This window comes from Diospyros lotus, chromosome 15 (assembly GCF_014633365.1).
Source record: "Diospyros lotus cultivar Yz01 chromosome 15, ASM1463336v1, whole genome shotgun sequence".
Lineage (NCBI taxonomy): Eukaryota > Viridiplantae > Streptophyta > Magnoliopsida > Ericales > Ebenaceae > Diospyros > Diospyros lotus.
The window spans coordinates 29,678,027-29,701,808 of record NC_068352.1 but is presented as its reverse complement, the minus strand read 5'-3'; the positions used below and the strand labels follow the sequence as shown (position 1 = coordinate 29,701,808).

The 23,782-nt window shown below is 33.6% G+C and overlaps 3 protein-coding genes across 3 annotated transcripts; 1 reads left to right on the top strand and 2 right to left on the bottom strand.

The window, feature by feature from the left end:
• Nucleotides 1-5,616: 5,616 nt before the first annotated feature.
• Nucleotides 5,617-6,794, bottom strand: LOC127792011 (uncharacterized). Its single transcript, XM_052322289.1, has 4 exons — nucleotides 6,538-6,794; nucleotides 6,355-6,436; nucleotides 5,959-6,120; nucleotides 5,617-5,842 (listed from the first exon to the last, which is right to left on the bottom strand). The coding sequence occupies exons 1-4, from the start codon at nucleotides 6,742-6,744 to the stop codon at nucleotides 5,766-5,768; spliced, it is 528 nt and encodes a 175-aa protein (XP_052178249.1). The 5' UTR covers nucleotides 6,745-6,794; the 3' UTR covers nucleotides 5,617-5,765.
• A 2,732-nt stretch (nucleotides 6,795-9,526) lies between these two features.
• LOC127792012 (uncharacterized) lies at nucleotides 9,527-10,655 on the bottom strand. Its single transcript, XM_052322290.1, has 2 exons — nucleotides 10,488-10,655; nucleotides 9,527-10,154 (listed from the first exon to the last, which is right to left on the bottom strand). The coding sequence occupies exons 1-2, from the start codon at nucleotides 10,500-10,502 to the stop codon at nucleotides 9,693-9,695; spliced, it is 477 nt and encodes a 158-aa protein (XP_052178250.1). The 5' UTR covers nucleotides 10,503-10,655; the 3' UTR covers nucleotides 9,527-9,692.
• Nucleotides 10,656-16,702: 6,047 nt separating this feature from the next.
• Nucleotides 16,703-20,518, top strand: LOC127792007 (rho GDP-dissociation inhibitor 1-like). Its single transcript, XM_052322285.1, is given in 6 exon segments — nucleotides 16,703-17,573; nucleotides 17,683-17,749; nucleotides 18,649-18,666; nucleotides 18,669-18,866; nucleotides 18,955-19,079; nucleotides 20,075-20,518. Coding segments are annotated over 6 exon segments (726 nt in total). The 5' UTR covers nucleotides 16,703-17,333; the 3' UTR covers nucleotides 20,153-20,518.
• Nucleotides 20,519-23,782: the final 3,264 nt, after the last annotated feature.

Genomic DNA, 23,782 nt, shown 5'->3' with positions numbered 1-23,782 from the left:
CCGTTTGGATATCCCAATCATCCGGTTTATCAGAACGAAAACGCTTATATAAGGGAAGAGAAAAAAACATAAGACAAAAATGCCCTGACATGCATACATAAAAAAAAATACAATAGCGGAAGCAAAACGATATACATGCACGTCCACAAGTATCTCGCTGGAACAGCGGTCAAGGAGTATATAAAAATATACAGACACCTGTGCCAACAAATAAAAGATACAAGGAACAACCCGGCACAGTAAAAAATGAGAGACATAAACCCTAACAAAATATCAGAAACAACGGGAGCAAGCTAAATGTATACCCTACCGACACGGCTGGCTGCTAGGTGGAACGATCCTCGCCCTCGACTTTTGCTTTACCCTTACCTGGAATGATGGAAAACAAGATGAGTCGCAAGACTCAACAAGTTATAAGAAAAGGAATGGTGTACAGTAAATAGAGGAGAAGGTCGCCCCAAACCGTCCCACATATACACACAAACCATGAGACGCAACAATACAATAGTGCAGCATAATAAAAGCACATACCGGTCCTTGGAGCCCACATAAGACACCTGGCACCCAAGTCCCATACCAACTTGCCGTTGCCCTGAAAGGCAACATAAATCTCTAACAAACCTACGTGCGCTGTCCCGGGTCGGTACTCCCGACACCCGAGCCATAGGCTCCATCGGAACGGTACTCTTGTCTGAGAACTAAATACTACCAGTAACCATACAATGCACATAACAATGCAATGGCGTAGTGAGCATCAACATGATACACTGGCGCCCATACATTTAGGCATCAGGCCATGCTCCGCCCATATAGTAAACCACACGCAATGCATATGCCCGTGCTGGATGCATCATAACCAAGCTAGGATGTCCGTGACCAAGCATAACCAGATCATGAAAACCCCAACATGCAGCCCGTACTCATGTGCACACCAAAACATGCAACAAGAAATAAATGATACCAGTCATGCTATAATCACGTAACGGCAGAGCTAGTCAATAGTGCTTGGCACTGGTCAATATTCAGTGGATAGGAGAGACCAGTCGACGACCTAAGATAGACCGTACGATAGTCACTCCGTCACCAAATAACCGATCCTTGCCCCCACTGCTCAACCACTCTAGCCTATAAACAACTAAAATCCATAATAATGCCCGAACAGCTAAGAACCTAGCCCCGAGTGAGTACAGCATCATTCCCACAGGCTTGGGGGTGGCACAAACCCCCGTAGGCAGCCAACGAATAAAATCCTCGAGACCAGTTTAATAAATTAAATTTTAAAACAAATCATTTAAAATTCTATAATTAATTAACGGCCGAAACAAACGAAGGGAGGTCAAATAAATTGACAACGAAAGAATCGACAAGGAGGGTATAAAGAACTTGCCTTTACGAAGATATCCTTAGGCTCGTTTCGACCAAACGTGGTAAAATTTATACAAATTGCAACACCCAAATTATTTGTTAAAATTAACAAAATCGGACTCCAAACGAAATTCCGACCGTACAGAATATTTATTACTAGCTTCTCTACATACTTGGCAAATTAAATCTTCAATCTAACTGGATTTAATCTGAATTTCAGCCCCAAAATCTCCCAATTTTTCTCCTGCGCGCACGCTGCTTTTCTCCCAAAATTTTTGCTGTTTTTGCTGCAAAAGGAACGCTCGAAATCGGGCAAAAACGAGCGGAAGGGGCGCGGCCACATGGCAGCGCACGGGCCAGCCACTGGGAGGCCACTGCCTCAATCGAAACGACGTCGTTTCGACGCCCAAGGCTGATTAAAATCAGCCAATTTCCCTCAGCCTCGCGCGCCTGCCAGCAGATTCGAACTCGCACCTCGCCCACGGCTGCCCTCGCCCGCGATCGCTCGCGCCCGCACGCCACCTTCAACCTATATACACCTTACATTATATTTAAGGTGATTTTTCGACCTTTTCTGGAATTTGCACTAACACCCTCCAACTTCTATTATTTACACACACACCCCCTTAATTAATTACACTAACGCCCAAAACTTCTAAAAATTTCACAATTTAATTTATTTCTTTTTTTTATTCCAGAAATATTCTAAAATAATTAATTAATTACCTTAATTTCTTATTTTCTTAAAATCACATAATCTAATATTATTTATAACAACAAATTATGTTAATATTTCTTTTAAATTAAATTACCTCAATAATGAATAATTAAATTAAATAGCAATTTACAGGTCGCTACAATCATTGCCCCTCGTCGTTCGACTGCCCACTGATTTTGTCTCATTTCTTCTCTCGTCTTTTCTCTTCTCTCTTCCTTTTAGGTATGTTGGTCGATAGGGATAAATGTGTTGGGTGGGTGGATTTGATCATCAAAAACCATCGGCCACAGTGGTCGGTGGCGACTGCTAGTACATTTACGCGTGTGTGAGTTTGGCTGAAAGTTTAAATTTAGATCTATGGAGATTCGATTATTAAATGTTGTTGATTTTTTGATATGTTGGTCAATGGGGATGGGGTGTCGGGTGGCCAATGGCAATTGACAGTGCACTTTTCAGTATTGGCCGAAAATTAAAAATCAGATCTATTTTCCAGGCCATTAAATATGGTCCATTTTTGTGTACCCTCTTGGCTTAGCGTTTCTAATAGTAGGCTTTGATTATGTGAATCTTCGGCCGACGATAGTCGCTAATGATAGAGAAGATGCAGGGTGCCGGAGATAATATAAGAAGAAAAGAGAAAAAAAAAAAGAAAAGTAGGAAAAAAAAAAAGGAGAAAATTTTATTCTTAAATTTTGAAAATAAAATTATTTATTTATTTAAAATTTTAAAAATATAGTATATCTATATTATAATTAAAAATATAAGATAATTTATAGTATATTATTAAATGTATTACACATATTATGTATAATAGTATTTAATATAAATTATCGTTTAGATATCAGTAATTTATTAATCAAATTTATTATTTTATTTTAATAGTAGAATTTATTAAAAATAGTTAATTTTATTATTTAATAATCAAATTTATTGAATACAATATTATAAAATAAGTTTTTTTCAAAATTTTAAAATAAATACATTTTATAATTTTTTATTTTAAGAAATAATTTTTTAAAATAATAAAAATAACACGTTTTAAATTTTTTAAAAATAGACTATGAAAATAGAAAATTCAAAATAAATTCAAAATAAAAAATGCAAAGAGAATGTAGTCTATGTTTATGAGACCATTACTTTTGGGTGTCCCATAAAAATAAAAAATAAAAATTATGCAATATAACTTGAAAATGGTGCGATATAATCTGACGGTGTGCGAGAAAAAAAGACTCCTTTGTAGCACATATTTATGAGATTAGTCATACTTGATTCCAATTGTTAAGTTACCTACCATAATAGGAGCCTTGAGAATAATAACAAGATATTTTTTTTATAACTATAGATTATAGTTCATTTACGAAAAATATATGAAATGTTGCATTACAAATATCATCATCCCCTAATCATTATAAGATAAAAAGTCTTGAAATCTCTTTTAGCATTTGTTAAAATAATTTAGATAAATTTATATTAAAATATTTATCGAACCAAAATATAGAATTATCAAAATAAAATTATGAAATATTCTAAGATTTTTATCATAATATTTGTTAAATTTGTTAGAATGCACTAAAGGGTATATGAGTTATTTTTTTTTTAGCTGTAAAATTTAAAATATATTAATCTTGAGGAGAGAGAGATAAGTATATATGAAAAATATTAGATAAGAAGTCATGTAATTTTTTTTTAAAAGTTGCTAAATAAGTTTAACAAATATATTGAAAATGATAAAAATTTAAAATATTTTTAATATCTTATCTTTTTTTTTATCTATATCTTAATTAATAAATACTACCAATAAGTTACCTAACCACTTAAATGAGATTACCAATAAAACTGCTACAACCCCATAAAATTTGGAATCATGCTAGATGTACGTCATTTTTGTACATCTTAGACTACACAAAAAGGTATTATGATCAAAATATCCCTCGTCTTTATGAGGGATATTTTTATCATTAGTACACCTTTATGTAGTCTAAGATGTACACAAAAGTAACCCGCATGGGCAGCCCAGTTGGTTAAGAAGGGGACACAAAGTGCCTTTCGTGGTGAATCTTAGACCAAAATCGAGGATCGAGTCTCGTAAGCGGCAGTGTGGGGTACCTTTCTTCAAAGTGAGAAAGGGCTCCTTGTGCGCGATGAGCCCGGATCTAGCCACTGCGTCCGGCTGAGTCACCATGATTAACCTCCCTCACGTCCTATCGGGTCGGGTGTGGGGGGCCCCGGGGTGAACGATTTTACCTTTTAGGTTAAGATGTATACAAATGTATACCAATAGCATTATTCTAAAATTTGCCACTTTGTCTCTTTTCTCTTAATGGGCTTTTAACATGCACATGGAGAGATCCAATTCCATTGAGAAAGAAGAACACAAGTTTATTGGCCAAGAGAATATAATATACGGAAATATTTTAATAGTGCTGAGTATTGTACCAAAAGTTAGTGCACCATGACATAATATCACACTTACATGAACATGAAAATTCTAATTCCTATTAGAATTACACTTTGTATGATCAATAACCAAATATTTTGGGTTTAGCATTCTACCCCCAGGGCTATAGCTGGTGGTCTTGGCGACTCTTGTTTGGTGCTTTGCCATCATGTTTACGTTTAGCAAACTTAAAGTCACCACATTTTTGATTTACTTATCCACCGTATTGTGGGGTTGGTTGGTGGGAGCACTCGTGATAGAGCGTCATCTAAAATAAAAAAAATAATAATTGAGTTTTTTTTTTTTTTTATCTTCAAAACATAGTTCGGATAGTAAAAGATGGGTTGTATGTGTTAGTATTATTTTAGTGAATTGTGAGTTCGAACCTCATCATCTTCAAGACACATCCAACAATTTACCTTCTCTTACAAAATCAACGACATGAGTACAAAGGGAATGCACAAAGATGATAATTTAAAAAATAAAATATTTTTAACTTGGCAAAAATTTTACAGACTCCCTTAAAAATAAAATATAGGTGATGTTGAGATTTGGCCAATAAAATAGAGACTCCTGGTATTAGAGAAATGATTGTGACTTCCTATGACTTTATAATTTTTTTTTATAGCTGTTAAAATTGTTAATATGACAAAAATAATCTATATTTTTTCTCCTTTTTATCCAGTGAATTAGTTTTAATTATTTTTATTTCTTTTTTTAGTTTGGTGATGATTAAGAAGCCATCGTTCAACTGGAAATAAAGAGATTGACAGACAATCAGATTTTGAGTACTTTATCATCTGACAGGAAGAGATGAAGAGGAAGAGAAAACATACATAATGATATTATTTTTCATAACAAAAAATTTAAAATGTTTGAAATAATAGCAAGAAAAAGTATGGTGGGAGTTTTAAAGTCTGGAAACAATTTTTGTCATTTTTAAATATTAAATTCAAATATCAAAGATGTTTTTATCTATTTCTAAGAGGCCAGAGAATTCTAATAAAAAAAGTAAAAGTAAAAGTAAGAACAAAATAAAAATCTTAAATACTCTAAAATAAGAATTATAGACTAACTAAGCAATAATAATTAAATCTTCTTAAGTTCTAAAATAATTAGAATAAAATAAAATAAAGAAAAGGACGCCCTGCGTGAGACCAGTTTATACATAAATTTTGAAGTAATTTGTTTTGTAAATTAAAGAAAAACATGAATACAAAAATGGCTTCTTTATGTCTGATAGCTTCACTTCTCCAAATGCACTTGTTTCCTTCTGAGCTGCTCCAAGACACACTTCTCACCAGTGAGATGCTCAACCAATCCTTCAAAGCCAGGAGAAACCCAATCAGAATACATGAAAAGAAAAGCCAAAAAAAAAAAAAGAAAATAAACCTAGCTTTTAGCTGCATATATATATATATATATAATGGAAGATTACCATTTGTGTAGTTTCTGCAATCATGGCTGCCTATCCTCAAACCAGTTTGCCAGTTCTGATTGAACTTGTGGGCTACATCCACGGCGTCATCCCCTCTGGAATGTCCAATGAACCAACATCTCCTTGTTGGCAGCTTCTTCATCCTCCTCACAAGAACCACCCCTTCACATCAGGTTGAAAAGCAAAACCATGAGGAACACTTTCGAGTAGGACCTTAATAATATAATAATATGTATAATTATTACTTATCATAGTTGGTTCAAGTCACGTTCTGAGATTTATTAGAATATAGAGTACTAGTTTGAAATTGAATTAAATTAATCAAAAAATAATTCAAATTGATTCTCGAATCTACCTGATTTGATGGGCACCTTTATTCTGAGTGAACATCATTACCTGGTATTTGTCTTCCTGAGAGGGCTGCGAGTGCCACAAATATGTCCTCAGGATCTTGAGGCTGGAAATCAAACACCAATGGCTGCAACAGGAAGCAGAGAATATGTGAGTTTAATTAAGGACAGATGATCCCTTCCCTTTGTCTTTGTGAGTCTCAAGATGATGTTGATCCAAGAGGACGACCTCATGAGACGAGGGGGGCTTGAGGATGACGATGAAGTGCTGCAACTCCCAGAGGTTGAGGGAGTAAGCCGCCGCCATGGCCAGCTTGGCAGGTCCCTTTGTGGCTCTTAAGGGCACTGCTGCAACGTACACCTCATCCTCTGATCTTCTTCTTCCTCTGATCAGTGATGCTGATTTTGTGGCGGTACTGCTCAGCACAGACGCCATTGCTGAGCTTGCCCAGTGACCATTTCTTTCCTAGATTGTACAGTTTGAACTGTGTGTCTGCTATACATCTAGAATTGGACTTCTGTGGATGAGGACGCTTGGATGTTCTTGGCCAGCATTGGCTCAAATGAAGTGGGCCAACCTGGATTGAGCATAACATCGGATTTGTGCTTGGATTACACCATTGGCCCAATAGACCCAAATCATTTTAAAATATAATTTTCATTAAATTTTTAATCCTATATATTAGGGATGTACAACCAGTAATAACCAAACTAAACCGATCAAAAATTATAAACCGAACTGAACCAAACTATATCTAATAATCGAACCGAATCGACCCGACCCGACCAACTAATCCCAACAAACCGAAACTGAACTAACCAAACCCTAAACCATGCTAATCGAAAATGGATTGAAACACAAAAATAACTAAGAGATTGACCTTGCTGTTGTCGTTGACCACCTAGTCGGCTGGTGATTCCGATGATCGAAATCGATCATCAGATTCCCTCAACCACGGTAACTCACATACCCAAAAATTAAAAGTATCTAATAGTTAAATTTAAGTAGATTTAGGTTTCAAACTTTCAATATAAAAGAGAAGTTGTACCCAGAAAACTTACCTAAAAACCATTGGCGTCATCTTCGTCTTCGGCCATTGGCAGCAACTCGCATCGGCGTTATCTTCATCTTCGACCATCAGCAGCAGCTCGCATCGACGTCATCTTCGTCTCCGGCCTTCGTCTTCATCTTCACCATCAGCGCCGACGAGGGATGGTGGAGGGAGAAAGAAGGGACAAAGAGATGAGGCAGTGCTGCCGTGCGACCAGATCTATAAAGAGATGAGGTAATGCTGCGGTTGGCCAGATCTCAAAGAGAAGAAAGATGAAATGGCGAGATAAAGATAGAATCATAGAGAAAGAGAAAAGAATATAGTTCGCAGAGAAGAGAAGACGTGGGGTACTGCGCCCACGTGAGGGAGAGGGGGTCGATTCGGTTCGATAGGGAAAGTGTTGTGCCTGCATGAGGGTGAGGGGTCGGTTTGGTTCAATTCGATAAGAGGGTTATTGCTATATGGTTTGTTCGGTTATTTTTACTAAAATAATTGAATCGAATCGAATAACTGATTTTAAGAAGAAAAAAAATAACCGAACCAAATTATTCCTTTTAAAAAATCGAACCAAATCGATCAAATTTATTAATTCAGTTCGGTTTAATCGAACTTTTGATCACCCTACTATATATATATATATATATATATAGTGTTTCTCATTTTGAACATAAATTTAAAAATGTAGAACCCGTTGATAGCCGTAGAGCTTAAGTAAAGCTTTGATAGAGCCCCCACTGAAAGAGAGCTCTAAGTTACAATTTAGATTTAATCTATTAACCGAGAATCTAAGCCAAACTTATTACCTTACGACGCCGCCGCCTTCTCCGTTGACACAGCTTCGTCATGCTTCTTTTTTTTTTATTATTATTATTATTTTATGGCCTCTACTTTTGTCCTCCACCAAGTATGGGCCATCTAGTGTTAAAAGGATTTTTTTTTTTATTATTATTCTCTCTATCAGATTTGATATTTTAATTATTAATTTTTTTTATTTTAAATCCTTATTATGACATAACGTTAACGTGTGTATGAACTAACCATTTTCGAGAGTGACACGTTATGTGGATGATTAGCTGATAGTATTTAAATATGTCTCATTGGTTGTTGGACTCCTATAATAATTAAAAAATATGTTATTTTGATCCTTAATATATAAAAAATCAAGATTTTATATCTCAATTATTAAAAATTATTGCTTTAAGTTATTACCTTGATCGAGAGTAAACAAAGTTGTTATTTACGCCATATAAAACATATACGTAAAAAAGAGGATATGCAATGTTATAAGAAAAGTCAAATTAAAATTTATCTTGATGAAAAAAAGATCAAATTACTCATGATTTAAAAAAAATCTTAAATTTCAAATATCTAAATCATTGAATCACTAACTCAAAAATCGATATTTTCTTTTATTTTCAATCATAAAATATAGCAGAACTAATCTGTTTCATTTCTCTTTATTAAACTCGGTTCTATCGCTCTTTCACTCTTTTATTTATATCTTCTTTTGTGTTTAAGGTAAGAATTTAAAATAATAATTTTTAATAATTAAAATACATAATCTTGACTTTTTGTACATTAAGAATCTAACGCTATAAGTTGATCTCTTCATATTTTAGTTTTAAGTTTTAAATTCATTTTCAATTTTATATTTTGAGTGTCTATTTTGAAATAGTTAAAAACGTGTTCTTTTCATCTGTAATATTTTTTGCGTTTTGAAAATTTTGAATACATTTGTGATGAAAACAATCAAAATAACTTTTTGTTATTTTGAGTTTTTTTTATAATTTTTTATTTTTATTTTTAAAAATATGTTTTTAAAAATACGAAAGTAAATACGTTACCACTATTTTAGAAAATTGAAAACAACAAATAAAACAAGACTTATATTTTTTAATTATTAAAAAAACAAAATAAACTATTCAATCTATTTAAATACTATAAATCGATCAACTTTATGGCATGTCAGTCATGAAAATGAGCATGCTCATACAAGCAGTATCGTACCATCAGAATAAAAACTTAAATTAATATAATTTTTAACAATTAAGACATTGAATCTTCAATTACAATTAAGTTTTGTTTTATTTAATTATAATTATTTATATGAATGCATTGAAAAGTGGACACAAAGTATATAAATATTGTCATGGAAGATCATAGCCATTGAAAAGTGGACACAAAGTATATTATTATGGAAGATCATAGCCAAACCCATCATCATGCATCAACACACAGCCATCATAGTAGAAGAAACTCCACTGCATCAACATAATCAACTCCACACCCAGAAAATTAAAATCTTAATTTGATCACTAATTAATTAAGCTCTTCATTCATCAGTCTTCTCAGCTGCACCTTCCACTGGCTTTTCCTCCTCCCCGCCGGCGACTTCATCTTTCGGTCCCTCAGGGGCTGTTTCCGGCTCTGTCTCTGCGGCGGCCGGCGGTGCCTCGGTAGCCTCCTCAGCTACTTCCTCCGCCGCCGCCTTCGGAGCATCCACCTCTTCCTTCTTCTCCTCAGCAACCACCACCTCCTCGGTCACCTCCACCTTCTCTTCTTCCACCTCCGTCTTCACCTCAGTCTCAGCTTCCACAGCTGGGGCTTCAGGTTCGGCAGCAGCATCTACCTCCTCCGCCGCCTCAGCCTTCTCGCCTGCTGCCTCCTCCGCCGCAGGCTCCGACGGCGGCGGTGCTGCCACTTGCTCTTCTGTGGTTGCTGTCGACCCCTCCTCCTCCTTGATGATTGTCTCTTCCTTGGTCTCCTCCGAAAGCGCCGATTTGGCTAATACAACCTTCACGATCACAATAACCCCACAAAGATTACTAATATATTCATAATTCATGCGTGTGATCTAGTCATAGCTGATAGCATTACGTATCAAAAGAAAAGAGATACATGCACACAAATATACATTAATATGAAAAAGATGATAAAAAATATATATCATATCGCGAAACGACTCGGGTTTTATGATAAATTTTGGGTTTGATTGGCCTTTTGCTAAGGTTATATTCTTGATTTAGCGATAAATTAAAGCTAGCTAGGGACTCTAAGCTATTGAGGTTGGACGAACGAAAAAACTAAAAGGAAAAATGATTGTGAAGGAAGATGTGGGGTTAATTACCTCAACAGTGGCCATTGAAGAAGCAAGAAAGATGGATGAAGAAGAGAGAAAAATAGATGGTTTGGATGACTGGTAGGGTATGAAGAGAGTGGAGGGAGAGGGGGGGTATAAATAGAGGGAAAGGAGGGGAGTACTGCAGGGGGTCCATGAAGAATGTTAGGAAGATGGCAACTCATCTCGATGAGCAGTGGGAGATTAGAGTGTTTGGAATTAAAAATGAAAAAACAAAGGGTGGTGGGCTGATGAGATGAGATTTGCCATATCAATAAATTTGTATAGTTTAGACTTAGACTTGTTTGTTTGCTTCTACTCTTTTATCATTCCCGTGGGTAGCCAACCAGGGTACGGTTGATGAATTATGGAAGCCATTTTGTTTCTGGTTTTGTGTGATCTTGTGCTTTGGGGCAGCTAGGGATGGAGGTGACATGTTTAGCACATCAATAATCGGAACCCCCCACCCAATATTCCACTGTTTCATGTACATTTAATTGGGTTCAATGTATGTTGATGGTAACAATCAGATTATTGCTTTGAATATTTGTTGTATTAAGATTTGTATTAATCGTGGTTTGTGTTATTTTATGATTATTATTGTGTTATTTTATTCATTGAGATTTAGTATTCTGATCACCAAGTATAAAGTACCTATTTTAATATATATATATATATATATTTTTTTTTTGGATGACGTTTCATCATAGACACTCCGCTACTTGGCCTCACAATTCCAACAGAGAATATAAATCAGGGAACTGCAATAACCAATGCTCGAATACTGACACACAACAAACGTAAAGATAAAAAACTTTTTTTCATAATCGATTGCCCCAATCACTGGACTAATGTTCTTGAAGGCTGCTTTAATACTCTTTCGATACATAATTTTTTAAGAAAGAATTAAGAGAAAAGTTATTGTCAAGGTGGATAGAAATAATAAAATTATTTTTCGTAATTGAAAAGTCTTTTAAAAATAAACTATAAATTAAATGTAAACGTGAGCTAGTTCTTAGAGAAATTTGCACTCTAGTTACAAAACATCTAAAGCGTCTCTTAATTCCAATGACATGATAAAGCCATTACAAATGTCTAACTAATTAAAATATTTTAAAAAATATTTATCTATATTATTCAAGAACCTTGAAGAAATATATTACTCTATATAACATTTGTTACCTATTTTATGGGTGATCAAAATTTCAATTAAATCAAATTAACTTAATCGAATCGATTGATACTAACAGTTCGATTTGGTTCAATTTGTAGATCGATTCTGTTCGATTTATAAATTTGAGTTTTTTGGTTATTTTATTTTGATTCAATCTCATTAATTATTGAAAAAATTAAAATAACTATATTAAATAAAATTTATGTGCTAGAATTATTGATTGACTAAGAAATTATTCTTAATCGAGTACTTAGTCAAGTAACTAAATGCTTTAATTGAGTAATAATAATTGAACAAGAGTATTATTCTTTGTACTCAATTTATCAATTGACTAGGAAAAACCTTTTATTTGAGTAATATCAATTTTACTTAGGTAAAATTTTTTTTTAATCAAGTAATATCATTTTTGCTTGAGTAATTTTTTAAAACTAAAATCTATTCATAAAAATTAATCAAATAAAAATTATTCATAATGAAATATTATTTTTTATTTAAATAACACATATTCTTACTGAAGTATTACTTTTATTTGTTCGAACTTTTTATTTTTTATGTTTTTCAATTTTTTAATTTTTTTAGTTTGACTAATTATTCAATTGATTCAGTTTAATTTTTAAAAAATATTTTTTTATTTAATTTAAACAGTTCCATGGATTTAATAATTAAACTTGTCAAGTGCTTGTCTTTATCTATTTTAAAGAAATATTAAATAAAAACGACAAAAAAAAAAAAGGAGAAGGAAAAATGGTTGGACGGTGAGAGCACATTATAGCTTGAGAGAAAATGTGGGCAATGATGACGTGGCACCTAGATTAGTCTATGAAATGAGTCATCTCTAGAAAAGTTGGCCTTTCTAAAGGCCACCTTGATTCTGACCTAATTTGGCTTTTTATATCAATTTTCTTCCCTTTTTATTCAATTTTAAATTATTAAAACATTTAGATGGGCATTTATTCTTGCCATGTTACCGGCTAAAGCTGGCCTCTTTTGTAATTTTAGGGGAAAATATATCAAATCCAAGTAAGCATCATAGGGTCATAGACTTCCGTCCGATAAACGGAGCCGGCGGGGTCCACAGAATAAACGGCAGATGGGACGGCCACCACGTGGGGCCCACGGCATTGTCCTCGCTGGATCACCGTCAGACTCGTGATCATCACATCATATGTTGCAATCATGATACCCCTATAGATTTGTAAAAGTACGATAATGCACCCGTTTCCACTGCCTGCGTGTAGCTATTCTGCAAGGGTATTTTGGTCACATAGATTCCCAACTCCCAGGGGCAACGATGGTCGATCCCAATCAGATTATTTTACATTGTTGCACGGACTTATCGAGAAGGTGATCGAGATACGTTAAAATGACGAAAATATTTTTTAATTATTTGTAAATTTATTTTATTATTATTATTATTATTATTTTTAATAATTTTTTTTTTACCATCTTTGCCTATTTTATGTCGGTTATCGCTACACTTTTTTCTTCGTGACAAGAAAGAAGAATATAAGGTGTATTTAATAAAGGTAGAAAATGAGAGTGGAATTAGAATTCTATCTAAATTTCAAGAAATTTTATCAAATAGTTTTTCATGGAATTCTAATTCCATCTTAGTTCAAAAAGTAAAAATTTTTCTTGAAATCAAAGAATTTGAATTTCTACGTGTTGGAGTGAGAATTGAAATTCTATGAAATTAAAATTTTATTTTATTTTTTATATTTATCAAATACACCTTAAGAGTGATTGATAAGAGAAAACTTTTTTTCGTGACGAGAGAAGAATATAAGAGTGATTGGCAAGAGATGACGACAACCAGTAGAAATGACTACAAGAAAAAAAATTAAAAAAAGATATAAAAAGGAGGGGACAAATAATTTCACAATTGGGTGAAATACATTTTCATTATTTTGGCATGTCCCCCCTCCCACCGTAAAATAATCCATTCCAATCTGGGGGTTTTAACTGCAAATTTCGTACGTTGGTTGCTGTCTACACTGTGGAAGCACCGCCATGTGACCATATCATGGCCTTACCCTGAAATATTAGCCACCAATGCCACCTGTACCTTATATAAAATAAATCATATAATAATACATATTATAATATTACATATAAAAGTTTTATTTAATATTTATATAATTATAGTTCTTCTTTTAGCCCCACCGTCCGAAATAATAAACATTTATAATTATTTAAAAAGATATCATTAAATGTTAGATAATTTAGGAACTTTCTGTTGATTGTTTTGTAATATTAAAAAAATATCAAAAATATATTTTCAATTTAAAAATACATTTTTATCTATGAATAGCTATAAAAAAAATTTCATAACTTAAATTTTTTAATATTTATGAATTTTTCTCCAATTTTAGTCTTTTACTTTTTTAAAAAATATTTTTTTATTTTTATTTAATATCGTATATATATATATATATATTTTTACACAATATAGAGTTGTAAGGAGGTGGGCATGGGAGTGCTGACTGCTGAGTTGTCGGGCGGTGGGAATGGGCCCCGCAGGGTGAACTTGGGCTGGGCCCATAGCCCATATGTCAACGTCGGCTGATTTGAATTGATGTGACGTGATTCATCGGTGAGTGTAATACTCGTAGGCCTATATTACTCATATTGACTAATTTTAACTACAATTTATATTATCTTGTCAATATTATTTTTAGAAGTAGCTTTTAAGTATATTGAGTTGTGAAGGGCAAGCAGGGTTAGTTGCTCAATGAGTCCTTGTTTGCACGAAACATTTCTATTTCAAGGAATGGGCTGAGAGATAGTGGGCCTAAAGGTTGGGCCGCTGGGTTGGGCCCACAAAGTGGAGCCTAGTTGGTGGACGGTTTTGGGCCCCACCAGTTTTGCAGGTGTTGCCATCTGATTCTAATAGGAAAAATAATATTTATGCACCAAATAAATTAAATATATAAAAAGGGAAGTGATATTAATATTTTTTATAAATATTGTTTTTAGTAGAAAGAGGATGTTAATGGTAATCATGGGCCTCTTTTTATATTACTTCTAAAAAATGAAAGAACAAAGAAGTCAAACATGATGTTGTCAATCAATGGCATGCTATCATCAAGCACAAGATGTTGACTAACATAATATAATTTTATTTTATTATTTCTTTCATTTGGGTGACACTAACTTACTTAATATCTACTGTTTAAAGTGTATCAAGTGGAATTTTAGATATTGGGTTTGGGTAATTATAATAGTTTAAAAATTATGTATATATGAGTGCTTTAGTCTAGCTAAGATTTTTTCATAAGATGCAAGAGGTAGAGTCAGGATTTTGATTGAGTAAATTTAAATACAAAAAATATAATTTTAAAAATAAAATAATAATGATAATATTAAAATATATATTTTTTATAATTATTTTCTATAATTTTTTATACTTTGATAACACTGTATAATGATTTTATTATTAATTTTATTAAATATATCATTTTTAACATACACAACAAAATTATCATTTATCCATTAGTCTTTAGTTCTACTACATAATTGATTCTTCACAATATTTATTACGAAAAATATTCTTTTAACTATAGCAGTAGCAATCGAAAGAAAGAAAATCAAATAGATATTGGGAAAGAAAGCAAGAAATGAGATAAATTTGGAAATAAAATGAATTAGGACTTAGGAATAAGTGGATTAGGACTATTTGACCTATTTAGGCTAAACTTTAATACAATAATTTTGAATTGATTTTAGGAATTAGACTTAGTTAAAAATAATATAAAGTAAAAAAAATTATGATCTGGCCTTACTTGGCTTCGCCCTTGAGAAGGTGTTCATATAAATATAGACATTTACACCTCTTCAATTTTCAATAAAAGAGTGCTAACTAGATTAGAAATCCATCTCGAGTCTAAATGAATAGCATTACTCATATAAATAGGTACTTATGAAATTAGAATTAACACTAAAATAAACTTAAATTGATATTTATGATAATAATTATACTTTATAAAATATCTTAGACCCTATTTAGGATGACTGTCTTTACGAGATCTTAGTGCTCATGCCCTCGATTATGTCAAGGAAGATAAATCGTAAGTTAAACTTTTGGCTCTGCACGAGAATTGAACTCGCAATTGACCGAAATGACACCGATATATTACTTATTCAATTATTTTAATTTATGCTCTAAGGGCATCTCTAACCCTTCACCCCAAATTTGGGGTAAGACCTAATTCTTCTCCAACGCTTAACCCTAAATTTGGGGTAAAGGAATAGTTTATTATTATTATTTTTTTGATTCTAAATATTTTTTTATAATGTAAATTATTTACTTATTTATTATATATCAATTTAAATTGTTACCTAAAAATTATATAATTAACTAAAAAAATTTAATTATCAATAATATTAAAAAAATAAAAACATTACATTTACTATCTCAATTAATAAAACATTATATTGAACACGACAAAATTTATTAATTATTATTCATTAATTGATTATAATTTATTATTAGTATTTAAATATTATTAATACTAATAATAAGTAAATAAAAATATAAAAATATATAAAAGTGAAATACAGAAGGAATTAAATTTTATTATAGTTAAAATAAGGAGGGCAAAATAAGAATAAATATATTACCCCAAATTTAGGGTGAAGAAATAGTGCAACTCTAAATTTGGGGTAATACTATTAATAATCTCAAATTTGGGGTAGGATTTGGGGGTGGGTTGGAAAAGATTTTACCCCAAATTTGAGATTTTATTTCAAATTTGGGGTTGAGTTGGAGATGGTCTAAAGGCAATATTTTAGACCCTACTAAGGTCCTTAGTCCTAGTGGTTTTAGTTATCTTGATTAAATCAATTATTTAAATTTGATTCTACCTTATTATTATGTGTAATAATTCAGTAACTCTTACAAAATTGGTGGATGACTCGATGGAAATAACCAAGCAGACATGATGGTAACAAACGGTAAACTGGCAACATGATCATTCACCCAACAATTCAAATCAATCTCTGAACATGGGACCATTGAAATATAGTACACATAAAAAGCAAAGGGACCAGCTTTATCACCATCACGTCATGTATCAGACCGTTCTTCACGTTCTTCTTCTTCTTCTTCAATCCCAAAAACGAAGAGTCACAGAAATCCTCTGAGTCCGGCCTTTCTTCTCTCAAGAAGAAGAAGAATTCCCAAACTTCAAGACTCTCCCAAACCCAAACGTTAAGACTCTGCCAAACCCAAACTTCAAGACACGCACACACACACTCTCTCTCTCTCTCTCTCTCTCTCTCATTAAAAAAAAAAAAAAAAAAAAAAAAACTTCCATTAATGGTCGTCACGTTCTCTCCCCATTTCTCATCCACTTGTGAGTCTTGGATTTGAGATTATTCAACAACCCTCTTCAAGAAAGTGGCCCTCTTGTCTTCCGCTTTTTCTTGGTGGGAGTCGTGGGACCTGTCCTCTTTTTCTTTCTGTTCTTGCTTTTGTTGGGTTCACTTTGTTGGATTTTCTTGGGCATAGACAACTCTTGCCTTTCTGGGATTCCACCACTTTCCAATCTTTTCACAAAAACAAGAAAAAAAAAAAAGAAAAAGAAAAAATCTGGTTCTTCCGTTGATTTTGGTTCGCGGGTTTCTCTCCCTCTCTGGGGTTCAAGATTTCAAAGGTTTCCGGGTTACTGTTTGACGAATTGATGTCTTTGGCGGTTGGAGCTGTTTCTAGTTCCAAAAACATGGCTTTGGATGAAAACAAAGAGGGTTCTACCGGACTGCAGAGCAATGCACAAGAGATTACTGATGAAAGCCTCAAGAGAAGCGTGAGCGAGAACTCCTTATGTACAACTGAAGAGGAGGAGGAAGAAGAAGAAGATGAAGGCCAAGAGATTCAGCCTGGCCCTCAGTTCTCTCTCAAAGAACAGCTTGAGAAGGACAAGGTCGTTCTTTCCTCTCCAATTTGATGTACAAGTAGTTCATTGGATCTTTGATTTGTGGTTGCAAGTTCTGGTTAACTTATGTTTTTGTTCGGATTTTGATGTGTTATAGGAGGATGAGAGCCTGAGGAGGTGGAAGGAACAGCTTCTTGGGAGTGTGGATATGGAAAGTGTTGGAGGTATTGAATGATTCCAATTTAACTCAATTTGGATTTTAAAGATCAATTACTGATTTAGTCCTGATCAAACTGGATTACTAGATGCTTCACAAAATATATAAAATATTTCTCCTTCCCCAATTGGCATTAGTTGCTGATTTCAGCATGAGCTTCTTGAAATATTTTGGATCTGTAAGCCAATTCATTGCTTTGTTCTGCTAATGTTTAAGGAATTTAATGCTAGCATTACTCTATTGTTTTTCCTTCTATATAGCACAGTAATTTTCTATTTGTTAAAATTAAAGATTCATAAATCGGCAATTTAGCGACTTTCCTGAACAGATTACAGTTTTTGACCTCTGTTGCTTTCGCTGGGTTTCTGTTTATAGATATTCCACCATCAATCCATAAGATATCACAAGCTCTTTTTGCAAAAGCTTATATCAAGAAGTATATCCCTGATTTCTCCAAATTTAAGCTTTCCTAGAAAAAGAAAGCTTTTGCAAATGTGTGTGTGTGTGTGTGAGAGAGAGAGAGAGAGAGAGATGGTTCGTAAATATACTTGCACTATTAAAATGCTAATTCAGACATGGTTTCTGACCAAAATTTTAGTTCGTCTCCATCCTAAATGCCCAACAGTCAAGTCTGCTAATGTTTAGATATCATTTTCTACCCGCGAATCATTTTCAGAGTTTCATGAGTATTAACAAATCATTTTCTTCTGCTATCATGGCATTAACACTCAGAACTCAAATTGGAACTCAAATAGTTCAGTTATTCGAACTTCTTCACGTTCACTGATCTTATCACCTGCTTAAATGTAGATTAAGTTAATTCAAAACTAAGCTTTGTTTTGCACTACTTTTTCTGATGAAATTTGGGCTTCATACCATTGACTTTATTGTTTCCGCGTACTGTAGAAACACTGGAACCGGATGTGAGATCCTCAGTCTCTCAATTCTATCTCCTGATAGACCTGAGATTGTTCTTCCTATTCCGGAAGATGGAAAACCCAAAGGGTCGTGGTTTACATTGAAAGAAGGTAGTCGCTACAGATTGAAATTTTCTTTCAGAGTCGGGAATAACATTGTTTCGGGTCTAAAATACCGAAACACTGTTTGGAAAACCAGCATGAAAGGTAATGTACTCAAAAATCTTATCTAAGATTCAGAATTTTTGAAACCGTACCATTTGAATGTTTCACCTCATTTTGGGTTTCATTTCAGTGGACAGCTCAAAAGAGATGCTTGGAACTTTTAGCCCTCAGGAAGAGCCTTACACACATGTTATACCTGAAGAGATCACCCCTTCTGGCTTTTTTGCCAGAGGTTCATATACAGCAAGAACAAAGGTATGTTCATCTTGCTTGTACAAGAGCACCTTAGTGAACTTATAAACAATACTAAAATTTTTTGCCGTTATTATCTATGGTAAGTTCACCTTGCTTGTAATCTCACAATGTAAGGTTTTGAAGTTCTTATGTTTTGGAACAACTCAAATGAGGAAGGTGAAAAAATAGTGCTTCTGGAACTTGCAGAATTGTGTTTCTTTCAACGGCTATATGATAACAGCTACATGTTATCGTATGAATTCTTGCTACAATCCATTTGCTTCTGTGATCTCATTTTTTGACTTGAGATGAGAATTAGGGGAATGTCAAAAAGCTGTTCCTTAATTTTTCTTTTTTGGGGGTCTGTTATCTAAAAAGAAAACATTTTTTTGGGTCCATTTCTGCATTTTCTTTTGACAAAATTAGCAATGAATTTTCCAACTTTGGCTTTAACTAGTAAAGCTTAGGGTATGGTAGACATTAAAAGCTTTCTCTGACTTGTTTTGGGTTATTGTATTTGTTCTCTTAACTGAAAATCTATGGGTATTACCATTTAGAAATTCGTGTGCTAAATATTTTGCCAAGAGTGCCCACTCTTCTGATCTTATATCCTGTGTAATTTCTGTATTTCAATATATTTATGATTATTTACAATTTCTGAATTGCCCCTTGTTGTCTTGATGACGAAGGAGTACCAATTGCCTTGCCTAGCTCTTTATGAAGGTTCCATCTCGCGAGCTTCCTGCCAAAGTCTTCCTTTGCAAGGCTAGGGCTAATATACTGCATAGCGACCTTCTTTTACTAGCTTTTATGAGTTCATCCCCCCGTCCCTTTGCATTCTTTAGTAATTCAAAGAAACAATAAACCCGTCTCACAACTCAAACCCACAGAACCATGCACCACGGGAACCAAACTGTGCATGAAATTTGATCGTTAACTTTCATTATCTAATGTTGTCATTGGGACTGCAACTGCAATTATGCTGATACTCTGGTTTCATTTTTTCTTGGTTTCAGTTCGTCGACGATGACAACAAATGCCACTTGGAGATCAACTACACGTTTGACATCAAGAAGGATTGGGCCACCCCTTGAAAACACACATCTTGTGTCCAGTACTCGCATCTATCTTCATCCAGTTATGTCCTTGTAACACAATGACTTCAGTCTGCCTCCGTCGCACAGATTAATTATCAAATTCCACTACATTCTTAACCGATCCATGCCAGCATAATGCTAGTGTAGAGATATCCTAGAGATTCAGTTTTAGACACTCTTCATCCTGTACTAAGTTCCCCTTCTGCTACTAGCTCGAGCTCGATTCTATCGTGTAATTCTTGTCAGTTCTCTCAAATTCGTCTTGTCAGGTTAAACTCTGTAACCAATCTTTTTAACCATTAGTAGAGTAGATATGTTGGGAGTTTCAGAGCAATGCAGTTGAGCATCTGATTTGTTTGATCACTGTATCTTCTTTTCTTCTTTCCTCTTAATTATATTGGCTATTGCATCTATCTTTGTTCTATTTTGCTCTTTTCATGGCTCCTTTCCACTTGTTCTCGATCAATCCAAGATTCCAGAGAGTTCTTCTAAGCTCTATCAATAAAATTGATGAGAAATTGAAAGGATCATCATGGCGGATAGGTCAAGTATTTGAGGAATGGCTTGCTTTCGCGTTGTGTTGTGTGGAACTGTTGAACAGAGTGATCATTCCTTCATAGTTCTTGTGCTCAAAGAACCACATTTTGTAAGCAATTATGGATATTCTGATCACTTGCTCTTGGTGTTATTGTGGTGGAAGAACTTTGGGTGTGAGTCCTTGTAGCAATGGTATTATTGTTTCTTCGTGACGGCAAGTTGCAAAAATAGGTATTTGCAAAAAGCACCCGTTAGCCAAATAGCTAAAAAAAACTCACATATTTTCGTGAATTTATAAATTTATCTAAACGTTTCAATTTTAACAATTGTATTCTAATTGAGCCAATTGGGATACAATTGTTAAAATTGAAACATTTGAATAAATTTACATATTTGAATTTTTTTTACTATTTGCCCATAATGTTATTATGTGTTTGGCCAATTATATTAAAAAAATAAAAAATAAAATTATAATAGAGTATTTAGTCAATGTGTTTGGCATAAGTTTAATGTTATTTAAAAAGTTGATTGGTGTTATTTTTTGTTTAAAAATAATTTCATGCTTTGTTTTAAAGCAAAATCTTCAAAATTTTTACTTTAATTTAGTTGCATTTTAGAGAAATAACTTTTTACTGTCACTAAAAACATAATTATAATTTTTGGCCAAAAATGGAAAAAAAAATTGTAGATGTAATTTTATTTAAAAAATAAGAACATGTTTACTTGTAAAAAATTAGAATACTTTTTTTAAAAAATATCTTCAGAGATAGAAAATTAAAGACAACTGTTATGTTGCCCACCGTCGGGCAATCTAACAGTTGCCTGACTGAGAAAGAGGGAGTGAACACATAGCAGTGCCTGAAAATTAAAAATTGTGTTCAAGACTTTTTTTTTTTTTTTTTAAATTGGAGAATATAAAAGAATCTTTTTATTTTCTAAATTGTAATAGACTTGATATGGGCCAGTAACTCGATCCATCTCCAAAACCATATCACGAAATTTGATATTGGACGAAGATGGGCTCCGACCCAATTGCTACCAACCCAAGACCCATGAACACCCTTCTAGTGACTGCTAAGGTTATCCTCCAATAGGTGTTAACTTTTTTTCAGTGAAGAGTCGGGACTTAGGTTGTGTTTTCTTTATTTTTTAATTTTTATTTTTTAATTTTAAATTTTTAATTTATTTTTAATTTTTTGTTTTGGAAGTTTATTTTTAGAAAATTAAAAATACGTTCTCTTTGTTATTTTGAAAAATTATTTCTCAAAACAAAAAATTAGAAAACGCATTTTCTTTGAAATTTTGAAAATAAATTTTAATAATATTTTATTCAATAAATTTGATTATTCAGTAAATTAAAAATATTTAATGTTAATATATTATTAAAAATATATACATTTTAAAGTTAATAAATTTTGTAATATTTTTTCCATTATAATAATAAAATATGAATAAATAAATAAATATGTTTTGAGTTTAGAGTTTGTTTTGGATGAAAACACTGAAAATAATTTTTTGTTATTTTGAGTTTTCTTTATAATTTTTTTTTATTTAAAAAAATACATTTTTAAAACAGTAAAGAGGATGCGTTTTCATTATTTTAAAAAATTAAAAATTAAAAATAACTTGAAAATAGCAAAGAGAACGCAGCTTTAGGTTGTGTAACACCCGAGAATAATTTTGAGGATAAAAATGATATTTGATAAAAGGGCATAATTGGAATTTTGGAAAAAATAAGACTATAGGGCACACTAACACAGCTTTGGACGACCGAATTAATCAGAGGAGGTACCTCGGACCCTAGATAGCTAAGGAAAATGGTATAGTATCGATGAGCAATTAAAATTATGATTTTTAGTGATAAAAGAAATGAGATCGGGAACAGTTTTCGGTATAGCAAAAATACAACTGCCAATTAGGCCGTATTATCGAATTGTTGTAAACAACGACCAAAAAGTCAACGGAGAGTGTCAAGGACTAGTATTCGATGTATAGAACAACCCTTAAGTGGTTTCAGATTAAATCGAGTAGATTTAAGGTCAAATAAATCAATCGGGCCTAAGTGTAATTTTCAAAAATTGCCCGAGAGAGGTCTAAATGGCAATTTTTCAAAAGTTTCAAGGGGGAAATGAAAAGTATTAATCTTGAGGGTCTTAGTGAGGATGTTAGAAAGACCAGGGGCTTAAGGGAAAGGGCCAAAATGCAAAAGAAAAATTTCGGGGGGCTAAAGTGTAATTTTTCAGAAATTTCGCACGCACATGGCAGCCTGGCCGCGAGTTTTGGCCAGAAAATCCGGCCATTTGGCAGCCAAATCTTGTCAAGGGATGGCCGAGGATAGTCCTGGTGGCGTGAAGAGGAAGAAATGGCCGAAAATCAGGCCACGTAGGGGTCGTTTTTACCTATAAATACCGAAGGTATTCGGTCGAGAAAGAAGCACCAAATCGAGCTCGTTCTTGAACGATTTTTGGAGCTTTGATAGAGGGCTTTTGGTCTCTAGGCATCAAGGATCATTTTGGGAGTATTTTGAAGCATTTTGGTGAACGTTTGAGGGGGTTTCGAGTTTGGCCGAGGGTTTGAGGCGGTCCGCCTTCTGCCGCCTGCAACTGGCCATTTGGGCCGTTTTCCGGTGGCCTTTCGGCCTAATTTTTGTGGCATCTTGATCGACCAATCGAGGGCTTTCGGAGGGTTCCAGTTTCGTGGTGATCGGAGCAACCTCCGGCGGCCGGCTAGAGGTTGAAGACGGTGGCGTGTGACTGCCACGCGCCAGCAAATTTTGCCCAGACACTCGCCAAGCGCGTAAGGGCGCGTGAGCAAGGGTATTTCGGTAATTTCAACTCCAGTATTTTTAATTAATTATTTTAAGAATTATGGTGTTGAAATATTTGGAAAAATAGTTGAGAAAATAATTATTTTGGAATTATCGAGGTGAAAAATGGGAGAAAATAGAGAAAGTTGTGAAATAATTGAGGAAAATGGATTTTAATGTTTCCTTTATTACTTATGGTGCTTAGGAAGTGTTGTGGTTCGAGATTAACTGTAAATTCAAGTGTCTGTGATTTGGCACGCATAACGAGGTTGTGCACGAGGATC

Excerpts from the sequence above, each read along its gene's own strand:
- LOC127792011 (XM_052322289.1), bottom strand. The coding sequence starts at position 6,744 with ATGGCGTCTGTGCTGAGCAGTACCGCCACAAAATCAGCATCACTGATC. Across the intron at positions 6,437-6,537 it reads AGCCCCCCTCGTCTCATGAG|CCATTGGTGTTTGATTTCCA; the intron begins GTCGTCCTCTTG and ends TTCCTGTTGCAG. Across the intron at positions 5,843-5,958 it reads TTGCAGAAACTACACAAATG|GATTGGTTGAGCATCTCACT; the intron begins GTAATCTTCCAT and ends CTGGCTTTGAAG.